The 20,785-nt window shown below is 34.9% G+C and overlaps 2 protein-coding genes across 2 annotated transcripts; both read right to left on the bottom strand.

Annotated features, from left to right (window-relative positions):
* Window positions 1-2,578: 2,578 nt before the first annotated feature.
* LOC114190943 (patellin-4-like) lies at window positions 2,579-4,959 on the bottom strand. Its single transcript, XM_028080033.1, has 4 exons — window positions 3,480-4,959; window positions 3,281-3,405; window positions 3,071-3,212; window positions 2,579-2,975 (listed from the first exon to the last, which is right to left on the bottom strand). The coding sequence occupies exons 1-4, from the start codon at window positions 4,377-4,379 to the stop codon at window positions 2,715-2,717; spliced, it is 1,428 nt and encodes a 475-aa protein (XP_027935834.1). The 5' UTR covers window positions 4,380-4,959; the 3' UTR covers window positions 2,579-2,714.
* A 551-nt stretch (window positions 4,960-5,510) lies between these two features.
* Window positions 5,511-20,357, bottom strand: LOC114190191 (structural maintenance of chromosomes protein 1). Its single transcript, XM_028078989.1, is given in 19 exon segments — window positions 5,511-5,861; window positions 5,945-6,172; window positions 6,347-6,598; window positions 7,393-7,769; window positions 7,850-7,959; window positions 8,160-8,329; window positions 9,110-9,318; window positions 9,399-9,488; window positions 12,508-12,647; window positions 12,717-12,824; window positions 13,177-13,286; window positions 14,223-14,347; window positions 14,949-15,219; window positions 15,327-15,593; window positions 16,461-16,699; window positions 17,074-17,153; window positions 17,156-17,306; window positions 17,991-18,227; window positions 19,684-20,357. Coding segments are annotated over 19 exon segments (3,651 nt in total). The 5' UTR covers window positions 20,122-20,357; the 3' UTR covers window positions 5,511-5,812.
* Window positions 20,358-20,785: the final 428 nt, after the last annotated feature.

A 20,785-nucleotide genomic window follows, 5' to 3' on the forward strand; every position in this document is an offset into this window, starting at 1 on the left:
ATGATCAAATGTTATTCATTTTTTAAACATTTAATCTTAACTTTCTTAATTCTAATCAAGACTAAATCTTTTATTTTAATTGAAATTGGTCCAATGAGGTTAGCTTAGTTTCAACTAAAGTGAAAATTAGTTTTTAAGTCTTGATAACGTTAGACGAGTTTCACCAATAGTCTAATCTAGTATTTTTACTAGATAGTATTATGGATCTTCTATATTTTAAATTTTAATAATAACTGACTTATATGTTTGAATACATACATGTTCCATGAACGTTCTAACATATGTCTTATGCACTTAAAGAAAAAGTAGAGATGTCAAAGTGGGTTAGGTCTGTCGGACCGGCCCACCAGCCTACCAAGAAAAGGGCGGGTCGGGTTGAAGTTTCCAACCTGCCAACCTGCTATAGCTCAGCCCGCCTAGCCTGCCCTAGCCCACCAACTAGTTTCTTTTATTATTATTTTTTTATGTTTAAAATTAAAAATAATTAAAAAATAATAATTTTTTATATTATATAATAAATTTATATATAAAAAAAATTTAAAAAAAAATTAAAAAAATTAAAAAAATTAAAAAAAAAGTGGCAAGCTAGCTCACCGGCCTACCAGCCCGCCCTGAGGCGGGACGGGTTGCAATATCCAACCCATTTGCTAATGGCGAGCCAGCCTAGCTCAACCCATTTTTGGCGGGCCATGGGCAGGCCAGCTCGGCCTGGCCCATTTTTGGGGGCCACGAGCGACCCGTGCCAAAACGGGTTGGACTGACCTGTTTTGCCCCCGTTTTGCCATCCCTAAGAAAAAGTAAGGTTACATTACATCTATAATTGTACAACAATATATAGTTTATAATCGTAGTTCCAAATATTGTTTGATTTGTTTCCTTGAGCATAAAAGAAGCAAGAACATTTTGAAGATTATATCAAAATTTTCATATAACACGTCTTATGAAAAAAAGATGAATATATGTTTGATAATGCAAATTGTGTAGAATCAAATGTTAATTATTTAGAGCCACATAGATTATATTCAAAGGACTACATAAAGAGAGGTCATTTCCATTCAAAGACACATCGTTAAACAACATATCACACTCTACACTCCAAATTATGCTTTTTTTTTATTTTCCCTTTTATATTTCTTTTTGTCTTCCACATGAAAGATTAAACCTTTTTGGATTGATTCCCTTGTGATTTCATAGTGAATTTATGAGGTTCTGTGTAATTCAAGTTTTTCCTTCATTTTCAATAAGAAGGTGTGCTTATATCGTTTGTTTTTCTTGAACTATAATTTTTTATCTTGGGATTATTTTTGAACTCTTGTTGACAATTTAATCTTGTCCTTTAATTGAAGTTCTTGTTAACTTGCTCAATTATAACAATATTTTGTTTACTTAATTCAAGATGTAGAAAAAAACAAATGACAAGTGTAACGTAGAGGCATGTGAGAAACTTAAGTAATTGATTGATGTTTGTTTGATTAATTTGATTTTGTTTAGAAATTGAGTAAATGATAATCATGAGATAACTAATGAAGAATTTAATTGTAAATAAAGTGGTGAATCAATATACTTTTTTTCACCACCACAAATTTCTTATTACCAACTAATTTTAGTGACAAAAAATTGTTAATTATTATAGTGACCAATTTAGATAAAAATTTATAAAATAAAAAATTATTGCTTACAAAAATAGTCACCGTTATGAATAAAAATTTATAATTGATTGTTAAATTGTTCACTAATTAATTAGAGACTGATTTAGAAACTAATTCCTTTGGTAGCAAAAACTTTGGTAACTAATATTTAGTGACCAATTTCTTTTGGGAGCTAAAACCTTGATAACTAAATTTTAAAACCTAATTTAGAGACCAATTATAATTTTTTATTCATAATATTGACTACTTTAGTAACCAATAACTTTTTGTTTTATAAATTGACATATAAATTGGTCACTATAGTGACTAACAATTTTGATCAATAAAATGGACTGTTAATAAGAAATTTTATTGTAGTGTTTAATTATTTTATTCTCATCCTTTTATCGTATTACAATACAAATCCTTTTTAATTTACCATTCATTCTATTTCATGCTTTATACATCAATTTTAAATTATGTAAATTTTGGATTAGCTAATCATATAAATGTAAATGTAAATATATATATATATATATATATATATATATATATATATATATATATATATATATATATATATATAGACAAATTAGTCTTTTAATTTGATTGAAATCGACAACTAGTAGTATGAATAGTTCTAAAATGATCTAAATTAAAGTGGACCAACTTTTAGTCATTCTACTTATAACGTAGTTAAAATAAGTTTACCTTGATAGAGGTTATGGTTGAATTCATTTTAAAAATAATTAATATAATTTAAAAATAAAAATAAAACCAGTGTTATTTTACTAAATTTACTTAATTTAGCTCATATAACATTTTTTTTTTCATTTACCGGATTAAAATTGCTTTAATAATGCAACTATCTATAACTGGAAAAACTTCTATTCCATTAAAAATAATGGGTTTGAGTTGGAAGTGTTAATAGAAAGATGTAGATGCGTAAAGAATCAAATTCTAGTAGCCATGAACTAGAAGCTTTGAATCTGTAGCAATGGGTAAAAGGGTCTATTCTGCGAGCAATATCACGTTGGCAACAGTGTGAATGTACAACGTCTTCATTTCAAGTGAGGCGATTTACTGCTATAACAAGATGAACATGGGAACTGTGGTTCTGGCTTTAGATCTATAGAACATTTTTCTCTTCTTGTAGGTCCCGTTTTCAACTGTTATCACTATCTTCCCAGGTTCACTGATGTAAAAGGAGTTTCTAGTGCTGCTACCCTCTACGTTTTGGTTTTGCAGTAACACAGTGTACGACCCTTCATCATCTGGAATGAACTCTTCCTTGTAGCACACATCCCATCCCACCACAGTTACATCCCACATTATTGTCACTCCAAGCTAAAAATCACAGTCAATCACACACATTATTAATCACACTTTTACGTCCATGTGCATTCAAATCCAAACAAACAAATGTGTCAAAAGTTTCATACCTCTGCCACTGGAAATTCAACTTTTGAAACAGTGTTTCCTTTTATTTTGATCTCTGTAGCCTTATCAGCAGGCGAGAAATCTTCATCGTTGTTCCTCCTGAGACCACCGTACTCACATGGAAGATGTTCTGGGGCTATGAACCTTCACAACAGTATGTTAAAAAAATGTGGTTGAATAAGATTTTAAGAGAAATTGTTAGGCACACTCACTTGTGAAGGGTCTGCGTGACCTTCTGTGGCCTAGCTAAGATGAACTTCTTTTTATTTCTCTGGTTTATGAATCTTGAGAATAGCACTTGCGACGTGTAGAACCAAAATGGAGCATATATTATGACCTGCAAATCAAATGAAAAATAAAATGAGCCAAACAAAAATCACTCCACTTCTTCTGCATAATATATGGACTTACATGTTTGTGAATGATCTCAGGATAATAATTCTGAAACAAAATGAGAGCTTTTTTGCTGAGTGAGTTGAGTTCCTTGGTTCCTTGCATGGGAGTGTTCTTCAAATCAAAAACCTGAATTATGGAGTCCACCCCTCCGTCTCTAAAGTTTAGCTTCTTGACGGCCTTTTCGATGAGTTGAATTTTCCACCTCAAATACCTGTCACATCTGTTGTGTGATCCAAAGGTCTTCTTGTAGACGCGTCTGTCTTTGAAAACCCCACAAACTTGGTAACACACAGGACGTCCCTCCCTATCCCTACTGCACAAAAATCCTGCATTTGCAGATTCAGGACCTAAATCTTCGTCGGTGATCCCATCAATGTTGTTTTCACGTCGCCATATGAGGGTCTTCTGTAGCATGTCAAAGGCCTCATTCACCTTGTAATCTTTGGCCTTCAAGAATTTCCTCAAAACAACATCGGTGCCTTCATGAGCCTTGCTGGGCAACAAAGGGACACCCCAGATAGAAATCTCTCTAAGCTGTTCCCTCATCACTGCTACATCTTCTGGTTCAAGGTCCTTGTTGGGTTCCCCTAACAAAAAGTTCCCAAGAATCGCGTTTTCAACCTTGCAACGTAATTCAAGCAACGATTTCTTTATCTTGAGTTTAAGCTCAGCTGGGCTTTGGTTCCCATCTCCATAAGTTGAGCCTTCGAGATCATCATCGTCATCGTCATCCTCATCGTCTTCGCAATCATGATATTCTTGGAGGTCTTCCTTGAGACATGACTCGTTCTTGTTGTTCTCCATGAAATGGTAAAGTAAGGGCACCCCAACAGTGATTTTCCCATTTTCATCATTGCAACATTCATCGATGCTGTTCATGGCTGCGACTAAAACGTTGATATTCTTCTCCGGCATGTACCGATCCTCCTCCTTGATTGGCACCTTTGGTGGAGGGGAGGGGGTGGAGAGGCAAGAGGAAAGGTGGCCTTACATTATACATGCAAATGCATGAAGCCCTGCTGTTTCTGCCAACTCAATAATGTTGAGAGATGATGGATCCATGCTCTCAATTGAACATTCTCAACCGTTAGTTACCTCACCCACCAAATTTAGATCACTTCACAAACAAAGATGTTTTAATTTGGGTTATGTAAACCAATTTGGCATGCAACGCTCTTTTCATGCAACATGAATCAATCCACACCAACTTCCTTGTAATCACAACCATTTCTATTCTAGTATTTACAATCTTATAATCTCCATCAACAAATTCAAAATAACAGCGACAAACTTTGCCACATCACTCACCAGTGTCTAACTTTCCTATGTTTTCAGACCTTCACGGTATGCGAACAAGTGTTAAAATATATGAAATCTAGTGTAATCATGGGCCCCTTAAATATTGGGTATCCTTAGTGTAATCATGGGCTAGCTTTTTATGAGTCAAGTGAAACTTTCTTTAGATAAAATAAAACATATCACAAACTAACCACTTATTGTTCAATTTATATAAAAAAAATGTATTTGTATAATATTTTTATGAAAAAAAAATTATAGTTGTTCGAATGAAAATTGTAAAAATATTATATGAATAACAGAATTTCATGATCTAGCCGTCAGGTAAATTTTGTGTAAAGAGAGATTGTTTAGTCAAGTCCTCTTTGAAATCTACCTTAAATTACTTAGCTCTAAATACATTAAAAATTTAAAATTATATTTAAAACAAGACTAAAAGTTCATTTATAGAATGCTCTTTTATAAAGAATCGGTTACTTTTTGCTAAAGCAATAAATATGAATAATATATAACATGTACACTAATCAGAATAATGTGGTGCGGGGTCTTCAAATCAATCATGCTTGAAAAAGTGAAATATATAAATTGGAAAATAGAAATTTCTAAAAGTATAGTACTCTAGATCTAAAGAAGTGACGAAAGCGAAATTTCCAACGCGGCTAAAAACTCAGTACATCGTTTTCTTTTCTTTTAAAGAGAGGGTCTTCCAAAAGTATAAATCAAATTTTCAATAATTGTTTCTTCGCAAAATTACCTCTCAAACTTGACCTCTTCTTTCATTTTGTTAATGATGATGCTTCAGTTCTAAAGGTCATTTGAGTTTTACGAGGACTGTACACATGATACATAAGAAAGCTAAAGACAAGTTACAAAAAAGAGCCTAATGAATAAAAAATAATTCAAGGATTGTTAGGACATCTAGCTACTGTATTCTACATAGAAAGTGATGAAATCCTATTTACAATAATTTTAAAAAAGAACCCAAAGCAGATACACAAATGAGTTTGTCCATCTTCACACAACAAATAAAAATACCCCGGTATGGAAGAATATTAGGACTCCCGGTATTTGGTCAGATCAAATGTGAGGGTTCTCGAACAGCTGCAAATGGCAAAATCATTACATACCGCCATCAACGTAATGACAATATTTAAATCAATCAATATTTATATCGAGAAATTTACCCTCTTTCAGAATCTCTGTAAACACCAACTAGCGCTTCAGCTTTGTCATAAAAAGTGTCTTTCAGTGATATCACAATACTCTGAAAACCACTTCCACCATCAGCATCCTGGTTAGTCCTTGCCCCTTCGCATGATTTTGAACGAATAAAGCCAGCAACCTTGGCAACATTCAAGTTGTCCAACGCAGCATCAACTTCGTCCAATATAAAAAATGGTGAAGGCTTGTAACTGAAACAAGAAAGTAGGGAACAATGTCAATGGAACATGAACATCAGATCTCAAAGAAATAGTTTTATTGATGTGTCAGTGTATTTCTTAGATGAATTTTTATTATTAAAACTCAAATAGTAGTTATCAATCAAGTATTCTTGTTCTAATCCAAGTTGTACAAACAATTCCTACCTGTGGATGGAGAATAACAATGCTAGTGCTGCAACTGTCTTTTCCCCACCAGATAGTTGCTCCATATCACGGAAACGCTTCGTTGGGGGCATAGCAGTGTACTTAATGCCATGAAGAAATGGATCATCGTCATTTTCCAAGTTTAGATATGCTGTTCCCCCCAGTGGATGTGTATTGCTCTTTGTAAGTTGTTTGTAAATTTTATCTATATTGCCAGATATATGGTTAAAAGCATCCATGAACAATTGGTACCTGCATCAAATACACACTTAAGCTTCATCAGAAGACAAATGAAATGCCATAAATACAAAGATTTTATTTTCAAGACAACCTCATACGAACTAAACTCTTAACAGTTTGCGAGTCAAATTTACGAAACTCCCATGAGTTTACATAAATTCCCAAGTTTGATAACCTTGCCGACGAGTCTAATGTGGATGGTCCAACAAGATTTTGGCAGGTGGAGGGCAATGTACGATAAGTTGCTGAAGAACAAAGCATGAGAATACATGACTGGGATTACAGTCATGCAACTTCTTAGGGTGGGTTACACTCCTCAAGGTGCACTTAACCCTAACATCTGTGGCGAAAAAAGGTGACAGCCAGCAGCAAGTTGTAGCAGACGGACTGATAACAAAGAGGACAACGCGGGACCTTACCCACTCTGACTCCAACTTGAATTTAAAGATGAGTAAAATCAGTGAGTATATTCCTCAGCTGATGTCATTTTATAGATGTGAAAAGATGAGAAGAGTACAGAACAAGGAACAGCCCAAGACTCTTAATCCCTAGACTGTGTACAACCAAAAAGTGGCTATATAAAGTTGTACAACCAAGTAATAATTAACTATATCAGTATAATATCACTTGTTAAAAATAACTTCTTCAAACAACTAGTCATTTAATTATTTTCGTGACATCATTTCTGATGTAATTTTAAGACTCCTTTAGTCCATCCACCAGAACCATGCACACTATAAACCATTGCCTACGTACTAATATTATAATACAAGTAATGACAAAAATGGAACTAAAATAACTTGTACCTTCTCTGCTTAACCTCATTAAATCTTTGTGTTTTTTCCCTCTCCTCTTTCCTGACAGCTTCAAACTCCTCAGTTACAGCTCTTTCCTTTTCCAAAAGAGCCTCATATTGGTCCAATGCCTTCAAATTTGGTGCTGTTCTTTCAATCTCAGATACCAAGGCATCAATTTTTTGCTTAAAGTCCACCTCAATTTTATCCCTGTCTGAGTGCCTCTTATCTTTCAGTGACCTACTTAGTTGATCAAAATCAAAATGTGGACCTGGTACTGAGTTATCAGTATCCATGGGATCTGGTATGATAGGGAGGTTAATCTGTTCGAGTTCACACTTTTCTAATATTTCCTGCTTTTGCACATTCAACTGATCGATCTGTGCCTCCTGTAAATACACTAAAGATGTTGGCTATCTTCACTTTGCATGCAAGTTACACAAGAGACAAGAATTATAGTACATCTAACCTTAGAATGTATCAGCCGATTAAGTTTGGATATGTTTGTTGTGGCTGCAGAAGCTTTCTTCTTCCACTCTTGGATTTCCTTCTCACATTCTTCTGACTTGGATTTCCACTCTTCGAGAGTAGAAAGAGAACAGAGGAAGAATAAGATCCCAAAAGAAGAAAACATAAAATAAAGTAATAGTGGGTCTGTATTCCCATCAATTTGAGATAGAAATAGCTCAGGGCTACCCAGATAACCAAGCTTTCATTTTAACAACATCCCCCTGTATGCCACAAATATATGATACAGCAAACACAGTTATCAACTATACCTTTAACTTCTTCCTTTAACTGATTAACCTCTTCAGTAGACTTCTCAGCTGCTAACTTCGCTGCAGCCTCTCTGTCCTGTACACGTTTTAAATCTTTCTCTAAAGCACTTATAGAAGCTTCCAGTTCTAGAATTCGCGAACTCATGTCCCGATTTTGTTCATACTCCAACCTATAGAATAATTTTAAAAAATACAAACAAATGAAAGCATAGATCAAATTAACAGCACCTAGCTAGATGGAAAAAAAAAAAAAACTGAAAGTTAAGCTTCAAATATCCTTTTTTGATTTTTGCTCTTTATTAATTTTCTAAGGTAATTGAAAACCTTCTGAACATAAAAGTAGATGCAGTAAAAGAAACTTTTGAGTAATTGGGAACACTACATGTTACAATGACCATAATTCATATCGCATAAAGAAAAACTTTAGCTAAATTACTATTTTAGATGCAGCAAGAACTTAATCATGGCTTCTATACTGCAGAATCCATGATTTGAGCAATGGATCAAACGCCAAGAGCTATGAATCTAAAATTACTTATGTAAAATAGATCCAGACAATGAAATAGGTACCAGACAGACATTTTCTGACCACCTACAGACTTAAGCATCATATCAATTATGCAGACCTAATCTTCAATACATAATTCTATTACTCGTGTTTCTATCTCCCAGTTATATAGTAATTAGTACTGAAAAAAAAGTAGAATTCGGCATCCTAGACTTGGTTGAACATCAAAAGTTCCAGTTTTCCTCTTTCCTCTTTTTAATTTCCATCAATCTTTTTTTCCTTTTGATTGTAGTTGTATACTGTACTAGTTGGTATTTAAAACACTTTTCGCAATCTGCGTACATGTTACTTGTATGTAAGATCATAACCGCATTCATGCATGTAAATTATCAAGTTAACAGACTGCGAGAGATGTAATTTAAGTACAAGAAAAGGAACACACTGATATTTTAATTTTGAAAGTTGGCTACTCAAGTTCAGCCTCTCCTCCGCTATATTTTGAGCAGCCTTGAGTCTGTTTTCTTCATATTCACGGATGTTTGCTACCCCAACTGACTTGCTGAAGTCTCTGTATATCCTATCAGTAATTTCATTTATTCTCCTCTCAAGCTTGCGTATTTCTGCATTGTTCTTGTTAACAGCATCATTTAACTGCATAGCATAAACACCTAGTAACCAGTCAGATATACAAGGATATTGCTACAAACAAATTCAAGAAATGTGAATACAACCTTCTTCAGCTCTGGACTGATACATTCAATTCTTTCTTTGATTGTCTTCTTTTCGTGGCTCAGATTTGAAAGTTTATCTTCAATGCTTCGCTGGCAAAGGTAAAAGCATAAAAATAAAATTACTTGAAATATTCCATATGAAACAAAAAAAATAAATGTCATCAATGTAAAAAGGTTCTTACCCATACTGTTTGTGTCAGTATATGGTAATAGAAATTGTATTAGTTAGAACTAAACACGTATTTTGTACAACTGTCATAGCACTAAACACGTGTTCAGTACAGCTATCATCTTTCTCCTGTATTTCTAAATACCTCTCTGTACAGAGTGCTAAAACACTTTTTCATAATATCGAAATACTTCCGGTTCAGTTTCTCTCTGTTATCTAATATGGTATCATGAGTGTTTTTTTTCGATGATTCTGATACTGCTGCTCTTCAATCGTCTTCTTTGATCATCTTCTCCGATGGTCTTCTTCGATCGTCTTCTTCGTGCATTTGAGCGGTTGATTTTTGCTGGCTCTCGTTTCTTTCTTCTCTTTGCAGTTCGTCGCTCCTGTCATTGCAATTACGACCATAATTCTGTTTGTGCTCGTAGGTACTTCTCGTTTCTACTCTCGTTCTGGTTCGCGATCTTTGTTTCTTTGTTTCTTTGATTCGTGTTCTCCAACTGGTCCTCGTCTACGATAGAGATTTTTCTTCTCATTCTCGTTCGCACCGATCGTCACTCCATTCGCGTTTGTGATCTAGATCTCGTTCTCGCTTGAGATTGTGTTTGCTCTTGTTCATGACGACGTTTTGGTGATGTCGTCTTTTTTCGTGGCATGCTATGGCTACGAACTCCTTTCCTACAACCGTTACCGAGAAGTTAGATGAATCAAACTATCTTCACCAGAGGCAATTTGTTGAACCAGTGATCAAGTCACATAAACTTCAGCTATTTGTGGTGAATCCTATTGACGTTATTAATCCTGCATATGAAGCCTAGGAAGTCCAAGATCAAACTTTGTTGGTGTGGCTTCAGTCTACACTTTCTAAGTTTGTTCTATCTCATGTTCTTGGATGCACTCACTTGTATGAAGTATGGGACCGCATTCATGACTATTTTAATCTTCAAACAAAGTCTTGTGCACGTCAATTGAGAACTATTATGCGTGCTGTTAAAATTGAATCTCTGACTATGGAAGAGTATCTACGCAAAATCAAGAATTACGTTGATGAGCTTGCTAGTTTTGGCTTTCTTGTTCACCATGATGAGCATGTTGATGCCATTTTAGAAGGTCTTCCCTCTTATTATGCTCATATTTTTCAATTATAGAAAGCAAGTCCTTCCATTGCTGAGATTGAAGCTCTTTTGCATGGTCATGCCACACGATTACATCGATATGAACAAGAAAATCAAAACCTCGTAAAACCTTCTCTCAATTTTATCCATGGTTCCTATGCTCGCAGTGCACATAAAGGCAATCCTCGTGGTTCTGGTCACAGTGGTAGTGGTCCAACTCGAGGTTGTGGCAAGTTTGCCAACTTTCAATGCCAAATTTGTCTTAAGTTTGGTGATATAGCTAATGTTTGCCACTTCAGATCTGATGAGTCCTACCATCCTCCTGAGTCCTTGTTCTTTATTGATCTTGCTACTTAGCAGACTATTCTGTATTCTGCTGGCACGTACAAGACCTCCAACACTTAATCCAAATCCTCAGCCAACTCCCGATTCTTAGCCTAGTGCTATGGTTTTGCAGTCCTCCTCTTCAGAAAAAGGCAAGTCTTCCTGGATACGTGATTTGGGTGCCAGTTTTCATGTCACTAGTGAATCCTTAAATATAAAACAGCATCAACAAGCAAAAGAAGAGAATCATTCGGAGAACAATGGAGAATTTGTTGATGACTATACACTTGAAAGTGGTGGTGGAGGTGTGAATCTATACACACACTAGACACAGCAAGAGGGTCACAAACAACTGGGATAATGACTTGATCAGATGGAGACGCAAAAGGAGAAGGATTGGACTTAAAGTACGGGGAAGACTCAATGAAGGTGAAATTAGCAATAACGAAATAGAGGTTATGAGAAGGAAAGCAACATTGGCTTGGGGTGGCACGTAAAGGCGCATCGGAGCTTCGATCACCACGAATTTTGCTGCACAGTGGCCGCCTGGCCGAGACGAACAAACCAATGGTGTTAATACACTAGACACAATAGGAGGGTCACAAACAACTAGGATAGTGACTTGATCAGATGGTGACACAATAGGAGAATGATTGGACTTAAGTATGGGAAGACTCAACAAAGTGACATTAGCTATAACAAAGTAGCGATTAGAAGAAGAAAAGAAACTTTGGCTTGGAGTGGCAGGTAAAGGCGCATCTTTGCTTCGATCACCGTGATTTTTGCTGCACAGTGGCCGCTTGGCTGGGACAAGCAAAACAATGGTGTCGCTAGTCCAAGCAGCAGCGGCAGCTGAAGTAATGGTGACAACAGCGGCAGCAATGGTGACAGCAACAGTGACAACGACCTCACAACAAGGAAACCAAATTGGGTAGTGGTAGCATGATGGTGGCAAAAAAATAAACACAAGAAAAAAAATATCTAATAACAATGCTGAAAAAAGAATTAGCACTGTGAATGGTGGGTTCAGCAAGGAGGAAAGGACTAAACCTAGCTCTGATACCATGTTGAAATAAAAGAGAGAAAGAGAGGCATAGATTGAATCCCCAATGTGTATTAAACACAGGGTTGTGCATTTATAAAAAAGAAAATATAAAGAGATGGATCTAAGTCCATTACATCTAACAATAGCTAATGAAAATGAGCTTGAAACAGCATATATACATTTCATAAGCTGTCCTGGGAAACTCATTGCAACAAGTCTATGCTTTATAAGCAGTTATTTAGTGGATAAGCCAAAATATAAGTTTTTTCTAAACAAATCCAAAGTGTCATACAAATTGTGTTCTCAACTGAGTCAATACACATATAGCAAGCACATCAAACATTCTAGGACTAAGAAAAAGAGAAATAAAACCACAAAAAGTAAAATGAAATAAGAATTGCATGCTTGATTGTACCACAACAACAAAAGACTATCAGCTTTTTTGTTTGATTGTACCTTCTCAATTTCGGCATATTGAATCTTTTTCTCAAGTCCACTAATTTTTCCAGATGCTTCAGACTCTTTAAGGTGCATATCCCTTATTGATCCTAGCGATTCCAACTCTGCTTCATACTGCTCTTTCTTTTTATTAAGTCCTGAAAAAAAAAACATGTTTACTGCAGGAGCACAAGCTTTGACTTGAAAATTTTAAAAATGATAAAAACCTTCAATTTTCTTGTCATCCCACTGTTTTGACCTTGCTTCCATTCCACCACTAGTGCCTCCAGTCATTGTGCCGGATTTTGTGAGCAGAATTCCATCCACAGTTACAACTAAGTAAATTATAGAACAATGTTCACTAATTTCCAATCTGATAATCAATGGTTGTATTAAATGCACCCGGATTACATCACATGCATTATATGTAAACAAAAGGATTACTCTCAAAAAGCCAGAAGTCTGTTAGATAAGAAACGAAATTACAAAATAGACAAACACAAAGTACAAAGACCATGGACTTAACTAAAAGTTACAAACTGTGCCAAAAAAGTACATATAACGAAAGCCAGTGGAAAAAAAATGCATGGGGATCAAACAAGAACATCCATGTACTTAAGTTTTAAAGCGGTATCAGTAAGAACATAAAGAACCAGTAGAGGATAGAAAGAAAAAAGGTCTTCTTACCTTTAAACCTCTCCCCACTCCAGCTTAAAATTTTGGCCTCTTCAAGATCATCACAAACAAGAGTGTTCCCAACAGCAAAGAGAATTGCCTTCTCCAAGGAGGGATCAAACTTGCACTAGTTAAGTTGAAACACTTAAACCACTTTTCAGCTTGTTATATGGGTATAACTAACTAGATCAACAAAAAAGTATGAACAAAACACCTGATAATGGAGTATTCACGAGCAGGTGAAGAGAAAAACATGAATGATAGACCTATTTATAATCCAACAATGGCATCTGGCCTTAAAGGAATTCTCTAAAGCAACAGTTCATAGAATAGTATTTTAATGAGAAGAAACTGAACAAAATTTGCAAATCAAACAAAAAAACTATATATCCAATTAGAGACAGGATTTGATTTTAGTGAGCTAAGGGAAACAGAAAGGATAACAGAAGCAAAAGCTTAGAGCAATACACAACAAGACGGGTGAGGACAATGTAAACAGTTTGAAACTAGAAACCAAATGACTGGCAAACTTTGATGATGTTAAGATGTAGCAGCTCTATGCATCACACTGACATCCAAGGTTACCCCATCAACAGAAACAGCCATTTGCATGATTTTGTTTTCTAAGGAGATTACACATTCCAGTAGGATTTTGAATGTACAATTCAAATGCAGCATGAAGCATAACAACCTTTTCCCACTAGGTACGGTCAACTACATGGATTATACAATGCCGTTGACCTAAAAGCAGGAAGCATTTTATTATAAAATGGCTGGACAAAATATTTGACTGCATAAAAAGGTGATATGTGATTGATGAGTCGTCAACTCATCACCTTTCTTTGCCTTCCCATTCAGAAATTTTCAAGAAACGTGGCTAACATCACAAATTACTAATTTTTCAAATTAGTCAAAACAATAAAGTTGCAAAGGACGGGCTATATAACAAAGGTAAATTTCAAGAAATGCTCAGTTTCATTAGAACAGATTCAAATTACAAATTTGAAAAACATAAACAGAACCAGTTCTTCACGGTAGCCACTAGAGAAAAAGGATATTGAATCACATCAAAGACCAGTTTTGCTGTACCCCCTAATGTGCGCAATCTTTCCATTATTGGCTTCACCCGAACTGATTCCAGAGGAATAAATGTCTGGGGAGGAAGCCTCTGATCTTTTAAATACTGAAAAGTTAAGAAATCAATACCAATAAATATAACTAAGTAAACGGAACCAAGTATAGAAGTTCAATGTTCAAAGAGGCAAAACTGGAATTTTAACATCAGAATTTTATGGCTTACAACAATTATAGCAAAATTTTATGAAATAAGAAGCAATTTTTCTTCCAATTTTAGACAATTTGGTTGCCACAACCAAAGAACCATGCCAAACATAAAAAAATCCACCAGGATGACAGTACAGATGCAGCAAGTCAAAAAAGTTATTAAAGTCATCAAGGATGAAAAGGCAACAAAAATGAAGGTCCAGCAGCTTCAAGGTACCTAACAAGTTTAATGCTCAAGCATCGGTCAACAAGGTTTATGTAGCACATATACTGTTATGCAAATTTTGAAGTACATAACAAATTCAAATTTATCTTTCTATTTTTTTCAGAGCTCAAGTTTGTAGTGTAATCAACACTACTGGAGAAAAAAAGGGTATTCAGATCAAAAACCTATCAATATTAAATAGAGTCTGTGAGTTCAAAAAAAAGACTAAGTAATCATGCAATTGAAAACAAAAAGTACAATGGTACAAACAGAATATTAGAAAACTTATTAGGACCTTGATGCATTCCTTCCCAGTTGACTCCTTGTCAACTACAACTGCATCCATAAATTTACCCATTGCAACAGTAACAGCAAGGTTATACTTCTTCTGTGTTGGCCTACAAAGATCAGTCATGCGACCATGAACTCCTTGAAACAGGCGCTTCAGAGTTTCAACAGCCTGAGACAACCTAACATCTCTCTCACTTTCATATCTATCAGCCCTCAATTCACGAAGTTGATTTTCTACTTCACCGATTTTTAACCTCAAATTTTCATATTTTTTCCTGCAGATCAAAAGAAGCAACACCATTTCAAAAATATCATCAGTAATGTGCTTAAATGTAGTAGGAAGCTTTTACAGTTTTCAAAAAGAAGCATTCAGTAAAAGTACTTGGAATCACGATGTTTGTCCTGCATCGCACGTAGTTCCTTTTTCAAGTTCTCAAGGCCAGTTTTATTTTTTGCAGAATTATCAAGAATCTTTTCAAGCCTTGCTCGCATCTGTTCTTCCTGTGAGTTCAGTTCAGACTCCCTGTTTCTTAACTGTTGAAGATTTTCTTCCAAATTCTTTTGAGCTTCGGTATCAGCATTTAGTTTCCTATCTAGAAGCTCCTTTTCTTCTCTAAGCTTTGCAGTTTTCATCCCAGCCTCCTCTTTACTGCAGGTACAGGAACACAAAAAAAATAGAAAATGAAAAATTAATATGCATGATAGTTGCTAAATACAAGCTGTTGTTAGTTGGATATTAAATGAAATATTAAAAGTTGTTGGTAGGATATTAAACATATTACTAGAAGTTGTTAGAAGATTCTAGAGATCTCTTGTAACTATTACTTTAGGGTTTGAGTTCTCTATATATAGAAGTTGATGTACTGTTTAAAATCAATTAACAAAAATAAGAATCTTCTTTCTTTCAAATTATTCCTTTCAAGTCTAACATATTATAAGTTTTTTTCCATGACAACAAATGTGCTACCAAAAGATAGAATTGATGAAATTCAGTCCAATGAAATAGATTTAATTCCTCATGAGAACGAATGTGCTATCAGGAGGCTCTAATTGATAAGACATGGCCAAGCTGCTAATGAGAGGTGATAAAATACCATAAGCAAGTAACACCATACACATTTGGTTGATATCAGTCAAATCACAATGAATATATGTTCCAACTGATTCACAATTTCAACCCGCATGAAATAAAGTACTTTCCTTCAACAGAAAGAAGAAAAAAGCATACACAATTGACAAAATAGCTTCACCTTGTATCCCTAACAGTCTAGCACACAGATTATCTCTCTTGACCAGCATAATCAAATAACATGAGTACACAATGGATATGGCATACATGATTTTAAGCGCATGTCAAAACTCATTAGCATTAAAGTTTACAGTGCAAGTATTTTGTTAGAAAAAAAACCAAAGTTATATATATATATATATATTATATATATATATATATATATATATAGAGAGAGAGAGAGAGAGAGAGAAAATTGGCTAACAGCTACAACAAAAAAACACTCACATTCGAAAATACTCATCCAAATCATTGCCTTGCAAATCAAGCTCATCATCAACATCCCGTCCCTTTTCCTGAAGGTCTGCCATTTTAGCTGTAAGATCCTGGATGCCATTCTGTAGTAATGCAATATCAGCATCATGCTTCGTCCGTTCAACCTTTTTTTTATCAAGTTCTTTCTTCCCTTTTTTAATTTTTGAAGTAATACGGGTCATTTCCTCCTTTAACTTCAGAAGCTCAGGCTGCTGCTAGGAGAGAAGAAAAATAGATAAATAATACCAAAAAATTCAGTCTATTAAGAGCATAACAAATACGAACAATAGGATTACAGTTAGATGATTCAGGTACTCCTAGCTCTTTATCACTTTTTTGTGTCTACAGGAGTTGTCATCCTTACCACTCACTAATCCCAGATTAACAAAACCACATTCCAAACCTTAAAATTGCAATATCCAACCCAGTTTTCTACAGAACACATATGATCACAAGCAACAAAGTTCAATGAGTAAAGCATAGAATCAACCAATGTAAAAATTTCAATAGCTGGAATTGATAATATTATGATGACAATAACCTTAAAGTATAGTACACACACCCCAGATGTAGGAAACATACTTACACTCTTATCGAGTCTGCTGTTTTTCTCATTAATTCTCTTTTCCCGCAGCGTAATCTCTTTGAGATATTTGGCCTGCTCTTTTTTCTTTTACTAGCTTCATTTTCAAAATTTTCCAGCTCTTTAACAACACCTTCACGACTTCTCTCCTCATCTTCAAGATCCTTAATTGTTTTAACATAATCATTATGTATATTAAACAACTGCCACAAGAAATGCTCTCTCTTCATAGATTTCTGCATGAGAAAAAAAACAAATACTTGAAAACTTTGCTTGCCACAGTAAGACTGGTCGACATCAAGAGAAAAAATGCACAAAATCCAGGAATTTCATCATACTTTTTCTTCAGTTGAAAGTAAATAATATCTAGCAACACTTGGATTAAAGATACTGTAGTGGTACAGTTTTCCACCAATTCAGTTACAGGAAGCTAATTACCAAAGAAATTAGAAAGAATACCCGTACTTTAGCTTAAGCAAATCCAAAGACGAGGAAACAGAAAAAGGGCATAGAGGCCACTCAAAGTGGCACCTTCAATTTATTGACAATAGCCTTTGGATCTTCAAGAGAAAGTTCCAATTTCAATCAACTATCTCCATCAGGTAGATCAGATGGAGCAACGAAGGTGGAAAACACAGAAAGGCAGTGACATCATAGAAGCATTGACATAAGGGCAGTAATAGGAAAACTGAGGGTGAAATTCTTACTTTTTACTTGTTATAGTTACTAGAAGTACCATCCTACCTTGGTTTAATCAGTCATGCAGCAGAAAAGGTATGATAAAACAGAATAGTAAGGCCTAAAATGAACTAAACAGACTGTACTACATCAAGCTAAAACAGTCATATTGGAGCCGCAGGCAACCTACACACATACATAGCGCACACACAAACACACATACATTGAAACAGATCCACTACCAGTTCTTGTTGGAGGCGGAGATGCTTCTCTGCTTCTTCCTTCTGTTCTTTCTTCTGCTTTCTTTCCATAACAACAGTCTTCTTCTTTTGATAAACAAGTGCTGATTTTTCTTCAGCAGCGCCTTTTTCCTCTTCAAACAGCTCATAGTCCCTCTTGCACTCGTCAGAGCCAGATATCTGCTCCACCAGTGCAGTGAGCTCTTTGGGATTCTTCGACGCAATGGACTCAACATCACCCTGCAAAACTTAGCATTGTCTATTGAGATAAGTAACAAATTTAAGTCATACTTGATGAACTTCTCTACAAAGTGTTAATCATCGTTGCTATAATGCGGAAGCAGAACTGCCACTACTAGGACCACCATAGCATAGAGTTTAGTGTATTGTCTGTAGTGACCTAATGCCGGCTGCAAATAGGATACTCACACTATTTGTTGTTTCGTAAAAGTCCTTTGGGGCATTTTTTAAGGGGCTATTTGGGATTTCAATTTCAAAAAACAAAACAATTCTTATGACTTAAAAGAGATGACAGTTGATGATTCCTATCTAAGTAACTTAGATTTCAATTCTATTGATATTTAGTAGTATATTTTGTTTAAGATACCTATACCAATTATTTTTAATTGCTTATTATGACTATTTATAAATGCCATTAGTTGTTTGTATTTTTTTAATTATTTTTAGAAATTATGTGCATATAGTATACATAATATAAACATTAACTATATTTAGAAAATTTCAGAATTCGTTATCCCATGATCTGTTATCCCATGATCCGGTATCCCACTATTGCACTTTTAGATCCAATAGCGAGGGGCGTTTATGATCTGACCCTGTCCATTGACCCATCACAACCCAAAGTTAATTTGGATGGATTCCCGTTATGAGATTAGACACAAGGAACTTTGAGACGGGTTTTGGTTGTGCTTCGACTCGCTCCAACCTAGTCCCAAGTCCTATATTTCTGTAAAAGTATTATATTTTAAAAAATTATACATTAGTAATACAATACTTTCACTTGTTAGATAATATTTTGTAAAACACGATACTGTATTTATATTAGTATATTAGTATTTTATATCTTGAAATATATTGTAAAATATATAAATATAAATGTAAGCATATGCTTCTTTAATTTTACGATTTAATTATACATAATATTAATATTCATATATTATGTTCACAAATCAGGTTAACCCAGTCTTTCTCCAATTATTTCGGTTCTTAATTAGATTGGCTACGGGCTCAACCATATAACCCTAACAATGTTTCAGGTTGGGTAGTATACGATAGAACATCCCTACTGGGCTGGGGGCAGCTTTTATAAGAAAAAAAAAATGAAATGGGTTTATCCATAATTTAAAAGTTAGTTAAATTGGAAAAGTTCACTAATATAAACTTTCAAAAAGAAAACGTTTAACTTGTGCACAGAATAATTTTAGTTACAGATAAACTCATTCCATGTTTTCTTCTTATTTTTTCCATTTTTAGAAGTATCAAGTTTTTATGAAAAAATTAGTCAAAATAAATCCTATATGCACCTTAGCTTTTGGGGGTTTTAAGGTTTTAAACCACTGCTTATCCATACTTTGTTATATTTACTCATATGCAACTTCACTTCTAGGAGAAGTTAACCCAGAGGTTTCTTCTATAAAAACCAATGGCATAAGCAGGACAAATATTGAAGCAGAACCTGAAAGACCAAGAAATTGCGAGCTTTGATGAGGATGCCGAGGGACTTGAGTCTGTTGTTGTAGGTGTCCCAATTGACGAGGGTGTCGTCGATGCGGTACTCGCTGGAGCCGGCGCCAGTGATGGTGCGGGTGAATCGAATCTCAGTGGAGTTGGCGAGGTGGTAGACAAGGCGGACGAAGGCTCGGCGACCCTTCTGGTCTTTCTCGCGGTCGTCGAAGGCATAGATGAGGTCCTTGAGCTGCGCACCGCGGAGCTGGCCGGTGCGGACGCCGAGGACGAAGCTGATGGCGTCCATGAGGTTGGACTTACCGGCGCCGTTGGGGCCGATGATGGCGGTGAAGTCGTAGAAGGGGCCGATCATTTGGAAGCCCTTGTAGGACTTGAAATTCTCCACCTCCAGACAGTGGATTCTCCCCGGAGAGAGGAGCGACGGCATGGTTGCGTTCAGAGTGAAACTGTGAAACTGTAAACCCTAGGGTTAGTTAGGATTTGGGAATTGAAATGGATGGGAAAATTGGCGGGAGAAGAAACCCTAACCGAGAGTGAACGTTATACGGTAGTAGCAGAATCAGGAGTGCGAGAAGCAATTGTAAAATCAGTGAAATAAGGGATCTTCGCCTTTCAATTGCGACGTCATTGTCTTTAGATTCAAAGTTTATAATATCAGCAAAAAAAATGACGATTGTTTATGGCGGGATAGATACTGTTTGATGAGCAATGAACATTTAGAATTTTTTTCATCGTTAGAAAACATATTTTCATACGTATATTACTATTATACTGTATTAGCGAACACAATATTTATATTTTTTAAAGTTTAAGTTAAAATCAATAATAAATATATAATTAATTTTTAAAATAATTATTAATATAAAATTAAAAAAATATATGTAAAAATATTTTTAAAATAATAATTTAAGATAAAAAAGTCTTTTTCTGAATAATAAGTAAAAGTAAATTATTTATAAAATAATTAACTTTTAAAATAATTAAAAATAAAACTAAAATATTAAAATATGAAATGGTATCTTCTTATATATTATTATAGATATAATAATAAATGTATAACAAAAATAATCTCTTAATTTGTATCTTTAATT

Source organism: Vigna unguiculata, chromosome 7 (assembly GCF_004118075.2).
Source record: "Vigna unguiculata cultivar IT97K-499-35 chromosome 7, ASM411807v1, whole genome shotgun sequence".
NCBI lineage: Eukaryota > Viridiplantae > Streptophyta > Magnoliopsida > Fabales > Fabaceae > Vigna > Vigna unguiculata.